This window comes from Rhinolophus sinicus, chromosome 13 (genome assembly GCF_057876585.1).
Source record: "Rhinolophus sinicus isolate RSI-liver-muscle chromosome 13, RSI-T2T, whole genome shotgun sequence".
Classification (NCBI taxonomy): Eukaryota; Metazoa; Chordata; class Mammalia; order Chiroptera; family Rhinolophidae; genus Rhinolophus; species Rhinolophus sinicus.
In genome coordinates, this window is record NC_142513.1 from 19,442,058 (window position 1) to 19,457,555 (window position 15,498).

The 15,498-nt window shown below is 45.2% G+C and overlaps 1 protein-coding gene across 1 annotated transcript in view; it reads right to left on the reverse strand.

The window, feature by feature from the left end:
- Positions 1–5,206: 5,206 nt before the first annotated feature.
- Positions 5,207–15,498, reverse strand: part of CNBD2 (cyclic nucleotide binding domain containing 2) — a 56,160-nt gene continuing 45,868 nt past the window's right edge. Inside the window, exons 12-13 of the mRNA XM_019733030.3 lie at positions 10,719–10,882; positions 5,207–5,547 (exon numbers count right to left, since the gene is read on the reverse strand). Of these exons, the coding sequence (XP_019588589.3) occupies positions 5,232–5,547; positions 10,719–10,882 (480 nt within the window). The 3' untranslated portion in view covers positions 5,207–5,231. The remainder of the gene's footprint in view (positions 5,548–10,718; positions 10,883–15,498) is intronic.

Here is a 15,498-nt window from a genome sequence, read left to right on the forward strand (position 1 = left end):
GGATAAATTTTATGTGTACTATACAATTAATTTTTTTCAATTGCAAAAATGGTTCAAAGAACTCCTAAGTACCCTTCACCCAGATTCGCCAATTGTTATGTTTGTATTTGCTTTGCCATTCTAAATATACACATAATATATCTCTGTATCATTTGAAAGTTGAAGAAATCATCTCCCTTAATTATCAAGTATTTAAGTGTGTATTTCTTAAGAACAAGGAGATTCTCCTACATAACCACAGTACAATTGCTAACATCAGGACATTTAAATTAATACAATACTATTATCTCATCGGCAGTTCATTTTCACACTTCACCAAAGGTCTCAATAATTCATTTGCTTCTTGACTCTGATTTTCTGTTAGGGATGGGGAGGCTTCAGAAGTAGAACAAGAGAGTGGGTCGGGGCCCTGCACAGCCCTGGGTTTAGGGGGAGGCTAGAAGAACGACTAGACCCCTCAAATTTTACAAATGATAGTAGTAAAGCTCCAGAAAGGGAAGGAGGCTGGCTGAAAGTCACGCAGCATATATGCCAGTGTGCCACCTTCCCACTGCCCCCAGCTCTGTCCCCTAGGCTAATGCCCACACTGCCTTCAGCAGCCATGAAAAACCCTTATTCCAGCTTTCTGCTGCTTCTCAGCCACCTAGAAACAACTCGTCCTCATTGTTAGCTCTGAACCTGTGATTACAGATTCTGCAACTCAACACTCTGGTGGTTAAGCGCCTAAATTCCCAAACAACAAAATGGCATCACAGCAAAATGGCCTCTGGTGGTACTATGGAAGTTGCAAAGTGACCCACCTCACCCCTTAGACTTCCCATAACCGGAATTTAAGATTTTTCCATGAGTTATACAAAAGGAATAGAGGATTTAAAGAATGCTTTTGCTTTCAATCCCAAGATGGGACTCTTATACACTTCCTATAACAAATACTGGCAACATCTCCCGTGTTTATTTTTCAAATGGGTTTTTTCATTTTCTCCCAACAGTGGAAGCTGTGAGTGCTGGGGGCTGTATTTTTGGCGCAAGTGGTCTGGGTGTGCCTCTTCAAGTATGACTGCGTTTATTTACATATGGAAAATCATTCCAGGAGGTGATTATATTCTCTAGCACAGTTCCGGGTTGTGAGTGCAGGATTTCTTTTATGAAAACAGGTGGCTCATTTGGGATAGATGAGTAACATGGTGTAACAGTAAACACAGAGTGATGCTGACTGCCTCCGAGGACCCGGGCTGCGGGAAAAGCACACGGATTTCCTGAAACAACCACATGGTAGCCAGATGAACTTAGACAAGGCTCTTGCCTCTCTGGGCCTCAGGTTCTTCATCTGTCAAATGGGGATAACGCCCCCTCGTTAGTGGCCAGGAAATACTTTCAGGATAAATGATGGCCTCTGTCGAATGCCTCACACCAGGCCTGGCACCTGAAGGGCACTCAGTACCTGAGCCCAGGCCTTTCTCCCTTGTGACAGATCACTGTGGGGTTCCCAACTCATGGATCTGTGCCCAGGTGGGCGATGAGGTCCTCTGTTGCACTGAAAACATAGTTTGCTGCTAACACATGTGCTAAAAGGTGTCACATTTGCTCCTTCTGAATGAGCTGCTCTCCTAAATACATCCTGCTCTGTCCTCCCTTCCTGATTTGACCCGTGCTGCGTGCTGCAGAACGCCTTGAGAACCACTCTTCATGCTGACGCTCACAGCCTGGAAGCGAGGAGGCTCTCACACACTTACAAGCAACCACAAGCTCTCCCCATGCTCCCACCCACCCTTTCAACAGCAGCCCACCCACAGTGCATGTTAATGCTTCGATCTGCCTCTGCTCTCTCCCTCCAAAGCTGACATTAACCATGTCACTTAGTGACAAGTACGGCAAGATGTCAGCCAGGACAGTCCCACCCCAAATCTCTTGGAGATGGCCTTTATCACTGATAATGAAAGCTTAGTGTTCCAAAGCCCCAGTTTCCTATTCCATTAAAAGAGGAAGAATCTCTGATGCCATATTGATCTCGGTCAAAAAGGTGCTGATAGCATCTAATGTGTATTGAGCACTTACTAAGTACCCGGTACTTTACATGTGTAACCCAAATGTAACTGGGGCCTCGTGCTGCCCACTCTCGGCTAGATTACAAAATTCAAAGAAACAGCAGTACTGCATAAAACCTAATTAACGGCCGGCCTGGTGTCTCAGGCGGTTGGAGCTCTGTGCTTCTAACTCCGAAGGCTGCCGGTTCGATTCCCACATGGGCCAGTGGGCTCTCAACCACAAGGTTGCCAGTTCAATTCCTCAAGTCCCGCAAGGGATGGTCCCTGCAACTAAAACTGAACACAGCACCTTGAGCTGAGCTGCCTCCCAGATGGCTCAGTTGGTTGGAGCATGGGCTCTCAACCATAAAGTTGCCGGTTCGACTCCCACAAGGGATGGTGTGGTGGGCTGCGCCCCCTGCAACTAGCAACGGCAACTGGACCTGGAGCTGAGCTGCGCCCTCCACAACTAAGATTGAAAGGACAACAACTTGACTTGGAAAAAAGTCCTAGAAGTACACACTGTTCCCCAATAAAGTCCTGTACCCCTTCCCCAATAAAAAAATCTTAAAAAAAAAAAAAAAAAAAAAAAAACCTAATTAAGAGCAATTTGAATGTTTATTTGGTTTCTCAAGAAAATGCCAAAGGAGAAACACATTCTTAATGCACAGAAAAGCTCTTTAAAGTCCTCTTTGGACGTTTCTCATTCTCAGGTTCTTCAGTTGCACAGTGGCTTCAGAAAAAGGCTTTACTCTTTCTCTACACCCAAGACTTACCGAAGCCCAGCCCCCCCAATCCCTCCCCACACACAGCGCCGCCACTCCCAGGTTGCTCTTCTGGTCTATTTTCTCACCCACCACTCCCCTATGATCTGCCTCCTATTCTGGAAGTTTTTTCTCTCACTTCACAGGAAGCGGAACCCAGAGGCCTTGGTGAGTACAATCCACCTTGTTGTACATGTACTTCTTTCAATCCTCAACAGCCAGTAAGTGGTGGAGCTGGGATCCTAGCCCAAAGGTCATCAGATTCCACAGTGAGAGACTTAGCAAGATGGCTGTCATAGAATAAGTGCTCAATAATAAGCTTCTCTCCCCTGCTCTGGTCCCATCATGTCTGCTTAAGAACCTTCAAAGGCTCCTTATTGCCTGGAGCAGGGATAAGCAAACTATGGCCTTCAGGCCAAATTTGGCCTGCCACCTGTTTTTGTAAATAAAGTTTTATTGGAACACTAAAGCTGCTTTCACCACACAGAGTTGAGTAGTTACAACAGAGACTGTATGGGTGGTAAAACCTAAAATATTTGTTATTTGGCTCTTTACAGAAAGGGTTTGCTGACCCCTGGTCTAGGGAACGGGGACTGCCTGCCTCTTATCCTCCTTTGGACCTGCTTGGAGCAAGTGCTTAATAAATACATTTTGAATGAACAAGATGTCCACACCATCACCTTGGAGCCACAGCCCTAAACGCAGACAGATCCCAAATTGAGTCACACTCTCTAACTTACCTGGTTCCAGAACAGTGCCACCCTGTCCTTGTAGGTCACAGACAGCCCTTCCAGGACGGCCACAGATGTCTCAGACTCCTTGACCCTTTGGAGCTATCGGGGAAGTTGAGATGATCACGTCCACTGCTTCTCTACCCTTTTACTTCCATATTCCGCTCTGATGGAAAAATTCCTACTCCTTCTTTGCTGTACAACATAAAACGTTTTCTTTCAAATTCAACAAACAAAATTATAATGTTGAATGTGCTTTTCGAACTATACTCACCCCTCACTCATGAAAACTACTGACCTTGTCCAACTGGCTCATTTTGACACTGGGGAAACTCGGGTACAAGAAAGGACTCAAGGAGGTCCAGTGAGAGGGAGACAGAGCAAGTCTCTCCAGCTCAGTGCCCAGGTGTCCCCCAGACTCCACTCCTTGCCAGGGGTGGGGTAGGGGAGTGTTCAAGTGTGTGGAGTGGGGGAGGGCTCCTGCCTCTACTGGTGGCCCCAGGCCAGGCACTTGTGCTATCGTGGCCTCTCCCGGGCCCCTCAGAACTCTCAAAGCTAAACTATGGGGTTTCCCAGGGGAGAGAGGTGACTGAGCGCTGGGTGTGTGGTGCTGAGGCTGGAGGGAGACAGGAACCCTGAGTTCTAGGCCCAGCTCAGTGACAGGTGGCTGGAGATTCAGGGCCCCCCACAGGGATTGAGGAGCCCTCTTTAAGTCCAAACAACCGCCTCCTGTCTCTGGCCTGCCTCCTCTCCCTCAGGCTGCTCATTCCTCATCCTTGACCCTGGATGCCGCTCCTGTCACGCTGCCCATCTGTCTCTCTCTGGCTCCTTATACCGCTCCCCACCCCCACTTATGCCTCACTCTAGCCTCTGGCAACGCTCTGTCAGAGGTGCTTGATGAGCACTGGCAAAACAGCAGCCACACAGCCCACATATGTGTTTTGTTTGCCTAACACAGTACTTCAAAAACAATCTGAGGGCGGCTGGTTGGCTCAGTTGGTTAGAGCACCGTGCTCCTAACACCAAGGTCGCCGATTCGATTTCCACGTGGGCCAGTGAGCTGCACTCTCCACAACTAGACTGAAGACAACGACTTAACTTGGAGCTGATGGGAAAAACACACCGTTCCCCAATATTCCCTAATAAAAATTTTTAAAAAATAAATAAATAAACCCAACCCATCTGAATTAGTCGCTCACATTTAAAAACCAGTAGGCATCATCTTAAACATTGGGTTTCTTGGCTCTTTTGACAAATAGACTGGCAGTACTGGGCCTGCATTATTTCCTGGCATGGGGGCTAAGGAGCAGCTGTTTTCTGGATGGGAATGTGCACAGTCCCCACCATTCCCTGTTGCCTCCCCAGCCCTTCTGCTATGTTCCTTTAGCTGACCTGTGTGGCCTTGGAAGGCATTTGAGTTTGCAACCCATCTTGCTCACTTTGGTGTGAGCCCCACTTTGCCTCCCCATCCATCTCATCAGATAACACCTTCCCCACCCTGAGACCATCCCCAGTGAGACCACCCACACTTAGCCTCCCGACCACCCATTCACTCAGCCCCACAAGTATCAAGGGAGACAGCCCCCAGCTGCTGCCCCCAAACCTTTCTCCAGATCTACAGCTCAGCCCCCAGGAGGCCCCACTCCAAGCCCCACAACCCCATGGTGGTAATTCAGGAAACATGGTGGCCAACCCAGCATCCTTTATTGGGTCTAAACAAGGACCCCTGCATTCTTATACTGAGGTAGGAGCTCTTGGATTTTATACCGGGGTGCTATGATGGCTTGGACGACCCTCAGTGGGGGGAGGTACTTCTGGCGTGCCATAAAAATGGGGTAGCCTTTAGTTTTCTTGTGGAAGCTACACAAATCCAGCATCACAGACTTGGGGCTGTAGATCTCTTTCTTCTTGGGCCGGACTGGAGTGAATGGTGGCCGTTGGCGAGGCTCCACCAGCAGGCGCACCAGGTCCTTCCGGAAGATATTCCAGCTGTTCTCCATGAGGAACTTCTGACACATATCTCCATCGCTGAAGGTAAGGCACAGAGGCTGAGGTTCCCACGCCAGCCCCTGCCCCTCCAGCCTTGCCTCCTGCCACTCTTTGCCATCCCTAAACACCACGTGCTCCATCCCACCTCTGTGCCTGTTCCCAGTCTCTTCTCCCTGCCTCCTTTGCCTTTCCACACTTTCCTCCCCTGGTCCTGTGCTGTTCCACGCAGTGGCCAGAGCCACATGTGGCTACTGAGCACTGAAGTGTGGCCAGTCTGAATCAGAGATGTGCTGCGAGCCTAAAATACACACCTGATTTCAAAGACTGAGAACAAAAAAAGGAATGTAGACTGTCTCATTAATAACTTTTATGTTGAAATGATAATATTTTAGATATACTGAATTCAATAAAACGTATTAAAATTAATTCCACCCATTTCTATTTACTTCTTTAATGTGTTTACTGAAATTTTAAATTACATATGTGACTATTAGCCATCAGGGAAATGTAAATCAAAGCTACAGTAAAATAGCACTGACGCCCACTAGGATGGCTATAATTAAAAAGACAGTAAGTATTGATGAGGATGTGAAAATATTGGAATGAGGGTTCAATACATCGCTGGCAGGAATGTAAACTGGTGCAGCCACTTTGGAAAACAGTCTGGCAGTTCCTCAAAAGGTTAAACAGAGTTAACTTATGACTCAGCAAGCCTACTCCTAGGTATATACCCAAGAGAAAGGGAAACATATTTCCCACAAAAACTTCCACAAGAATGGTCATAGCAGCATTATTCATAATAGCCAAAAAGTAGAAACAACCCAAATGTCCATCATCTGACGAATGGTAAATAAAGTGTGGCATATACATGCCATGGAATGCTATTTGACAAGAAAAAGGAGTGAAATATTGATACATGCTACAACATGGATGAACCTTGAAAATATTATGCAAAGAAAGCAGTCACAAAAGACCACATATTGTAAGATTCCACGTATATGAAATGTCTAGAACAGGCAAATCTATACACAGAAAGCAGATTGGTAGCTGCCTTGGACTGGTCATTGTGCTCTGGCTCTACTCTGCCCCTGCCCTCACAGCCTGAGAGGGTGTGGCAAATGGAGGAGGGTGGCATGGACTCAGCACTCGCTGGCTTATGCACTTCTGAGACCACAGCAAAGGACGGGCATGTTCAACTTCCATTGACTCACCTGTGCTCTCACCGAAGGAGGGAAGCCTAATAAATCACTATCAGATTAAAACATTCTTCTGGCTAGATTATATTGACCAGGGCTGAGTCAACTTTTATCCATAGAGATCAAATTAATAAAAAATCCAGAGGTCAGAGTGGGCCACAAGCTAGTAGTATATCAAAGTCAGCTCCTACCACCTTACGAGAGTTGATTGTTGCATCTCTTCTCAACTCCATGTTAAGTGACATCAGGTTGGTAGCTCAAAACTGGCCATGGTGGGAGTGTGCACACCACAGAAACTGGCATACACTTCAAATCAAGGTTACCTGCCACCTCCAGTTGTTAAACATTCACCAGCACACCACTGGAGAGTCTCCACTTTAAAAGTTCCATTAACTCCAATAACAACAACAATTTCTTACATAATAACAACAATACTATCTGACCTAGCACTTACCATGTGCCAAGCACTTTACATTTGTTGACTCATTTAATCCTCACCACCACCTTATTTCACAAACACTGAAACTGGGGCTCCAAGAGGCTAAGGGACTCACCACACTCTATGAGGGGACAAGCAGGTCTTTACAGATTTTTAAGGGTCTTTTTTCCAAGTTAAGACAGACAAGATTCTATGTCACTTCCTGATGCTGAGGGGCCTACTGATTTCTACGTAGTACAGTTTTTCACAAAGCAGGCTAGCTCTTTAGTTCCAATCCCTGCCTCACTTGGACTGAAAATTTCACCTGTCCTTGCAGGCTGTACAACTCCAACCCATGATTCCCGCTAATCCCCATCCTCGCTGGGCAATCCCAGCACTAAATCCCACTCTGTGCTTTGGTTTTTAGGCTCCTCTTCACTTTGACTCTTGGAGATGCCCCTTCTTGTGAACTCAGCTATTGATCCTATTTTCCAAGGCACTCTCTGTGTTGTGCAGGGTGAGAGGTTTCAGGGTATCTTGCCCATGGCATTCACAGGACAGGTGTGTCAGCCACTGACTGTGTGATCTTCAGGATGTCATAGCCCCTTTCCTAGGCCTCACGGTCCTCAGTTAACACATGGAGGGTTTCAGCTAGATAATGGATATGATTTCTGCCTGCTTTAGCAGCCTAAAAAACCATGAGTTCAACAATTAATGAATAAGCCAGAATTCAACCTGTCAGCATTATGGATGCCTGCAGCCAAGTGCTGACTGAGCAGTACAGATGCTGAACGCCCAAACATCTGCCAGCCTCAAGTCTATGTAAACCTTTCCTGAATTTCAATTCAACGGACATAAACTGATACTCATCATGTGCCAGGCATTATGGGAGGAGCTAAGGCTGCTTAAATCCTTCCTTGGGTAGGTAGGTGGTTCTGAACAGCCATTTTCTATATTGGTAGTATGGAGGAATCAGAGAACTGTGGCATCTTTGAAGGGCAAGGAACCACCAGTGTTTCCCAACTTGCTTTTCTCACAAAACTGCCCCAATTTGGGCCATATCTACAGATTATCTGTTCTTTAATTTACTAATGATTTTTCTTAAATCTACTAGTTTCTTTTACTTAAATATTTACTTTGGCTTTGTTCTAAGCAATAAGATCTGTCAGAGGATGGGTTTAATGAGCTGTAAAAGCTAGTCATGTTATATTTCTAATTCACACTAGAATAAATACATAGCTGTTAAAACTAACAATGCCAAATCGTGTGCCACCTAAAATCATCTTGTAAACCTTCTGTGATTATGTTCCAAACTTTGGGAAACACAATCTAGTCTAATTTTCTTGTTTTGCAGATTGGAGTCTGAAGCTTCGAGGAGGGGAAATGACTTATCCCAGGTCCTATAGCTCCCACATCAAATCTTCTCATGTGCTTATGGGACATCACCGCAGTAACTTGACAGAGCTGCTTGACTTTACTCCTCTTTCTCTACCTGGAATCACTTGCTTCCCACACCTGTCAGCAAAACCACGTCTGATCACAATATCACCACAGGAAAAGAAAAAAGGGGAGGATGTAAAATTGTACAATCAGTACGATCCCCATTATGAAACTCTGTGGGCCTCTTTGGCACATGTCCACGTGGAAAAAAAACTAGAAGGAAATACACAAAATGCTCATTGGGATTGTTGGAGAAATGCAAATGATCTTGGTTTTTGCCTTTTCAGATGTTCAGCATTTTTCCGCACTGAGTATGCCCCATTCAGTCAACATTTATTGAGCACCTACCAGGTACTGAACTGGGGCGAGAGATGACAAGCGGATAAAGCCTTCATGATACAATTAATCAAGTGGTGGCGAAAGAGCTGTACAAATTACACGGCTCCCAACAGCTGTAATACAACATGTACAGCCAGTGACAGAGCCGAGGAGGGAGCATGACGAGTGTACAGAAAGGGCTACTTACCCCACCGGGGATCAGTCAGGAAAAGTTCTCTGAAGGAGATGAAGCTTAAAGAATAAGCAGGAATTTATCGGAAAAAGAGGGGCAGGCTTGGGGGATGACAGAAGGGCCTGCACTGACAAAGGTGAGTCTGAGCAGGGGCCAGGAGGTGATCCGCCTGGGTTGTTGGAATGGGTTAGCGGTGGCAGGAGGTGCTGCAGGGGAGTTGAGGGGTCAGACTATGAAGGGCCACTTATGTGGCATTGAGTCTGCACTATATGCTATAAGCAGTGAGATACCACTGAAAGGTTTTAAGCAAGAGTGGAACACGGCCAGATAGGGTTTCACCAAGAGCACAGTATGCAGAAAAAATCTGGCGAGGGGGAGACTGAGGCAGGGGGACCTGTTGCAGGAGTCTAGGATGGGGGTCCCAAAGTGGGGGTGGGGAGCACGTCACCCAGGGAGGTGAATAAGATGAAGAAAGTAGTAGGGGGTGTATAAAGAAAATAGTAGGACTTCATTTATATTTGTCTTTGTCTTATTCTTTCTAAATATCCATTTTTGTATGTTGATAATGTACGTGATACATTATTAGTACAGCAATATATAGATATAATAAGTAAAAATAAATGAAATAATATGTTATTTGTATTACATATATATTCTTAGAGAGAATATGCTCAAACATTTTTTAGTAAGAGTGTGAGATCAACATAGTTTTTTGACCATTGTTGTGGGCAATAGATTAATTTTTACATAAAAAAAAATTAGGTTTTTTTTCCACATGATAAAAGTATTCACTCTGGAAAATTTGGAAATGAGAGAAAAGTAAAAAAATGTTTTATTGACTCTCATAATTTAATTTTTAAAAATTATAAAACTAATATAGCATCATTACCAAAAACTTGAATAAAGAAAAAAATCCATTTGAAATGTCACTACCCTGACCCAAGTTTTACGAAATATCTTTTTTCCCTCTTTATAAAAGCAATGCATACTCACTGCAAAAAACAAACATAAGAAGAATATATAACTAAAACTACAAAGTCCCTTATGGTCCCACCTTCCAGAGAGAATCTCTCTGGCATAGTCATTACCACAGCAATTATCATTTTTGCTTATTTCCTCCTACATTTTTTTCCATGTAAGTGTTTTACAAAGTCATACTCATAGTAGATACATAATTTTATACCCTGTCCTTTTCATTATCATTATATTACCCATTTTACCCTCCTGCTGTAGAACCATTAAACTTAGGATTTTTAATAAAATAGTTATAGTCTATCAAGGGAATGGACCATAATTTTCTAACTATCCTCTTAGTGTGACATGTGTGGGTGGTGGTTGCTTTTCTATTGTGAATATGGCTGCTCTGAACATCCTAATACATGTAGTTTTCCCCATAATTTAGTTATATAAAGATATATTCACAGGTGGACATAGTTTCAAAGGGTAGGAACAGTTTTATGGCCCTTGAAACATGATGCTAAAATTATCATCAAAAAGATTGAGCCCATTTAGAATATAACAACAACTACCAGTTTCATTCCACCCTTGTCAACATTAGGTCATTCTTTTCTGTCTTTTACTAAAATAACAGGTGAAAATGTGTTCATTTGATCTGGTGAGGTGTACGCACATATCCAGTACTGACCTGGGGTACTCGATCTTGAACTTGGACAACTTTTCTGTTATCTCGCTATCCATCAGTTCACAGAATTTTTCTTTCCTCACCCTTATCACCTCAGTTCCCAGGCTCACTAGGATCAAGGGCCGAGTGTCTTGTTGGTTCTCCGGGAGGAGGATCTGGTGAAGGCCCTAGAGAAAAGAAGTCGCAGAAAATTCCCCCTCAGAGACCATCCACTTCTACCAGATTTTCGAGATGGGAAAAACAAGACCCCAGACAGGAAGTGAACCCATCTGAGGTCATTCAGCAAGTGATGGGGAGAAGTCCAGGGCTCCTTTTGCTACATGACATTGAATCCTCTGACTCCTCAAATGAGAAGAGCCCTTACGGCACTTTGTCCACACCTTACCTCCAGGCAGCAGGCTCTCCAAGAATCTCACTCAGAAAGCTGCTCTCCAGAGGACGGAATTTTACGTTTTCCCCAGTGTTCTCCTTTTCCTTGTGCCAAGTAAGCCCATTTTTCTCTTCCTTGGGACTAGGACGAAAATCAAATAGCTGGAGCTAGTCCTCCTCTCTAGACCTTCCCTTTTGGAGCCTCCACACCCTCCCCTTTCCTTTGCTGCAGGCCTTCGCCCATAAGTGCATGTCCCTGCTGAGCCTCAGTTCTTTCTCCATCCCGTACCGACTTTGGGGGCCAGTGGCCTCCTCTCTGCAGCTTATGATGCCCCTTTGGCTCCCTGGCATGGATTCTTATTTGGTTGTATCTGGAAGGGGGATGGAGATCAACAGGCATACGTGTTTGTTCTACAGAGAGCGTAACCCCTTTTGAAGAAGAGACCCAGAGATGGGGCAAAGCCAGGACTAGAACCCTTGTTGCTGAATGCTCAATCCAGTGCTCACGCCTCAGCCTTGCAGCTACTAATTAAGATTCAAGTAAGAAGGGAAGTGGAGGTCAGTGGCCCCAGAGCCCATAATGCCCTTTTGTCTTGGGCTTAAGAAGAAAGGAGGCCACAAACCAAGAAGTCTGTTCTACGGAGGCCATGTGGGATTGGAAATAATCCTGGCTTCAGAAGGAAGATCCAATTGTTTACTTGTTATGTAACTTTGGGCAAGTTACACCTCCCTGGGCCACTGCTTGCTCATTTATGAACCGGAGGTGAGACTACCTGTCCACGTCTCCAAGGGATTCTGAATTTGAGGGATGTGAAGTGGTGTCACATCCAGCACGATGAGGGTTGTGGGGAGCGAGGAGGGAGGCACAGGGTTAAGAAAAGACAGTAGCCAGGAATAGAGTTTAAGTGCGAGGGCCAAGGGACCAGCAACCTCAAAGACTGGGCTGGGGTGCCTAATCAGGCCTACGCATTAGCTTTTATTAGTTAGGAGGGGAAGCAAAGGAGATAGAGCTTGTCAATCTCAAGGTCTGTGAATTCCATACACTATAATAGAAAACTGATTCAAGCCAATCACCCTTTCCAGCAGGCAGCTGCACCGTAAGTCTCAGGATGTTTGTACTTCCCCAAGGGACCAAACATACATACATATGAATAGATGGAGAGCACATCATTGAATTTCTTCCCTGCAGGTTTTGGGAAGGAATGCAGTCACAGAGGCAGAGGCTTTTCTTAGCCTGGGGAAGGTGGGGGCTGTGCCCACCTCTATCAACCCCGTGGATTCTCTTGTTCCCCACACGACTGTGCCTGGCTTGAGCTGTCCCCCACATGGGGACTTTTACTCGTCATTGGCTGACCAGCCATCTTTTTGGGGCCAAACAGGGAGACATGAGGTGCAAACACAAAGGTTTAGCAAAGTCCCTGAAAGGATCCGTCTCACAGACTCTTTTCTTTGGGGGCAAGTACAAGGAGACAGATGGGTAGGCTGCTGCGTGACGACAAAATGGGACTTGGAACAGCTGCCCCCCCACCCACCACCACCATTTGGGTTCTAGACCTTGAAGTCTGACCATCTGCAAACCCTTCGGTGCTGAGCCCTGGCCTTGTCTCTCCTTGGTAAGACTGGAATGGAGATACGTTATCTTTTTCACGAAGCTGCTGAAGGTCCAAACAAGATGGCGTGTGAGGACATTCTGGGAGACAAAGCACCTCACACATCAGCTGTGCTCAGTATAGAGGACATGCAGGCCCTTCTAACGAGCGCCAGGTCTTGCACAGAAACCAAAATGGCTGCCCTTTAGCCAGTTTCTACTGTGTGGTGAAAATATACAATGTATATAAATTTAATCTTCCCGGGCACTCTAGGGTATAGGGATTATCATCCTCAAATGTGGAAAATGAGGCTTAGGAAAGGAAATTTACTTGTCAAACGTCATACATTTTGTAATTACAATACAAAAGCGTGGGCCTTACCAAAGGTATATCATGAGACATCCACAACCATTTAAAAACAGTCATGTTAACAAATACTTGTGTGGGGCCTTCTACGCACTGCGCCCCGTGTGGTGAACGAGGCAGTTGGGTCTTTGCTCTGAGCCCTACCCAAAGCCTGGCAGATCTTCCTCGAGAATTCAGTCCAAAGTCCCTATTCCAACATTGCAGGCCTTCTTCCGCTGTATGAATCCTGTGGTTCTTATTCCATCTTACACAGCCTCCTGCTCCTCTCACCACCTACAAAACTGGGTAACGCCTTCCCTATCCTCTGGTGCCTCCATTCTGCTCAGGCTGCCAAGCTCCTGTGCCTTGCCATGTGCCAGGCTGCATTCAGAAGCCCAGGCACCTGGCTTCTGGTGACCTGTATTCAGTCCTGGGCACCTCACCTGGAAACAGTGACATGAGAAGGCTGGAAACTACATCACATGAAGACTGACTGAAGGAATGGAGGATGTTTTGCCCGAATAAGAAAATAAGTAACAGAGCATTGGCACTGGGCCCGGCTCCATAAATGCTCAATGAAAACGAAAACAGCATTCTTTAAATACCTAGGGGCCATCACATGGCAAGGAAGCTGATTTCTTCCAATTTGTTCTTGTGGAGTGGGGTAAGGTGGGGAGAGGAACTAGTGAAAAGTTGCAGAAGGCAGAGTTTTACAGAAGACAAGGAAATGCTTCCCAAGAGCTCGAAAATATTCCACTGGCATTGACCGAGGGCCATGAGAGGGCCTGGGCTCCAAGACAACACTGGGCTGACTCTCCTGACTCCCAAGACACACAATCCACAGGGCAAAAGCATGAAAAGCCCACGACACAGGGTGAGAGGGGCGTAAGAGGCCCCTGCAGACACTAACGTGTCTGAGGAACAGTGGAAAGGGCATGTGAAAGGAGCAGCTTCCCTGACTAGGACCACCACACACAGGGCTCCAGACGACAGCCCTCCCCAGGCAGATAGGGGCCCACTGCTGCTCTCCAGAAAGCCCTCATGCCCTCTCCATGCTGCTCACCCTGCCACCCAGCTCCAGCACCTATCACGCAGCTCCTACAACAATCAACTCACCGCCACACTTGTTTCATCCATATGTCCCCCTCCACTACTGGATAATTTTTTGAATAGACTATATTTTTTAGACTTTCAGAAAAATTGAGAAGATAGTACAGAGTTCCCACATAGCCTGCACCCAGTTTCCCATTATTACCATCTTACATTAGAATACCTTAAAATTAATGAACTGATTTGATGCATTATTAACTGAAGCCAATGAGTTATTTAGATTTCCTGTTTTCACCTAATGTCCTTTTTCTGTTCCACAATCCAATCCAGGATACACATTACATTAAGATGTCATGGAACTTTAGGCTCCTCTGGGCTGTGGCGGTTTCTCAGGCTTACTTTGTTTATGATGACCTTGACAGGTTTGCAAGGTACTGGCCAGGTATTTTGCAGGATGCCCCAGTGTTAGAATTTGTCTGATTTTTTTCTCATGATTAGACTGGGGTCATGGGTTATCGGGAAGAGAACCACAGAGATAAAGTGCCATTTTTATCACATATGCCATTTTTATGACATGTCAAGGGGACATACTAGCAACATGATTTATTACTGTTGAGGTTGGCATTGATCACCTGGCTGTGGCAATTTACAGGTTTCCTCACTGCAAATTTATTTATCTTTTCCCCCAACACTTCCTTACTTCCTGGCACTACAAAATACTCCAGGCTCCTCTTGTCTATTTCTTGCCCTAGTCCTAGAATCGATCATTTCCCAAGGAGCCCTTGTTGCTTTTATTGAAGAACCACGATATGGGTTCTTGCTGTGCTCAATGCTATAGGAGTGTCAAATACATGTATATAAACATATATCTTTTGTGACAGAGCAAAACATACCTGTTTATACATACATATATTTCTACATATGTCTACATGTAACCATCTGTATCAATATTTAGCTAAACATGAATGCATACTGATGTCCTCAACTCTAATCCATTACCACATGGATCCTTCTGGCCTCCTCTCCTTGCTTATCTGTAGATTTCCATCCCAACGGTGAGAAACTTGGCTCTTACCATCTGCCATTCATTTACTTATACTTAATTGATTCGTTTCAGTACACAGGTATAATGTTGTCAGAATTGTTAATTCATACATCCTTGGGAAACAGCTTTATCAACTAGAGTACAATGCTCATATGCAGTTCCTTTTGCTTTTAGTCTTACAGACTTGTCATCTCCAAACATTTAGGTCAGCATATTTTTCTCCCATCCCCTTCACTGAGGTTGTTTCATGCATCTGCGGTGTCCTTAGATTCTCTTGTCATAGGATGTGTTCCTTCCTGGGATACCCCTGACTTCCCAGATGATTTTTTTTTTCATTTGTACAAATTACATACATTAAGGTTCACTCTTTGTGCCGTAAAGTTCT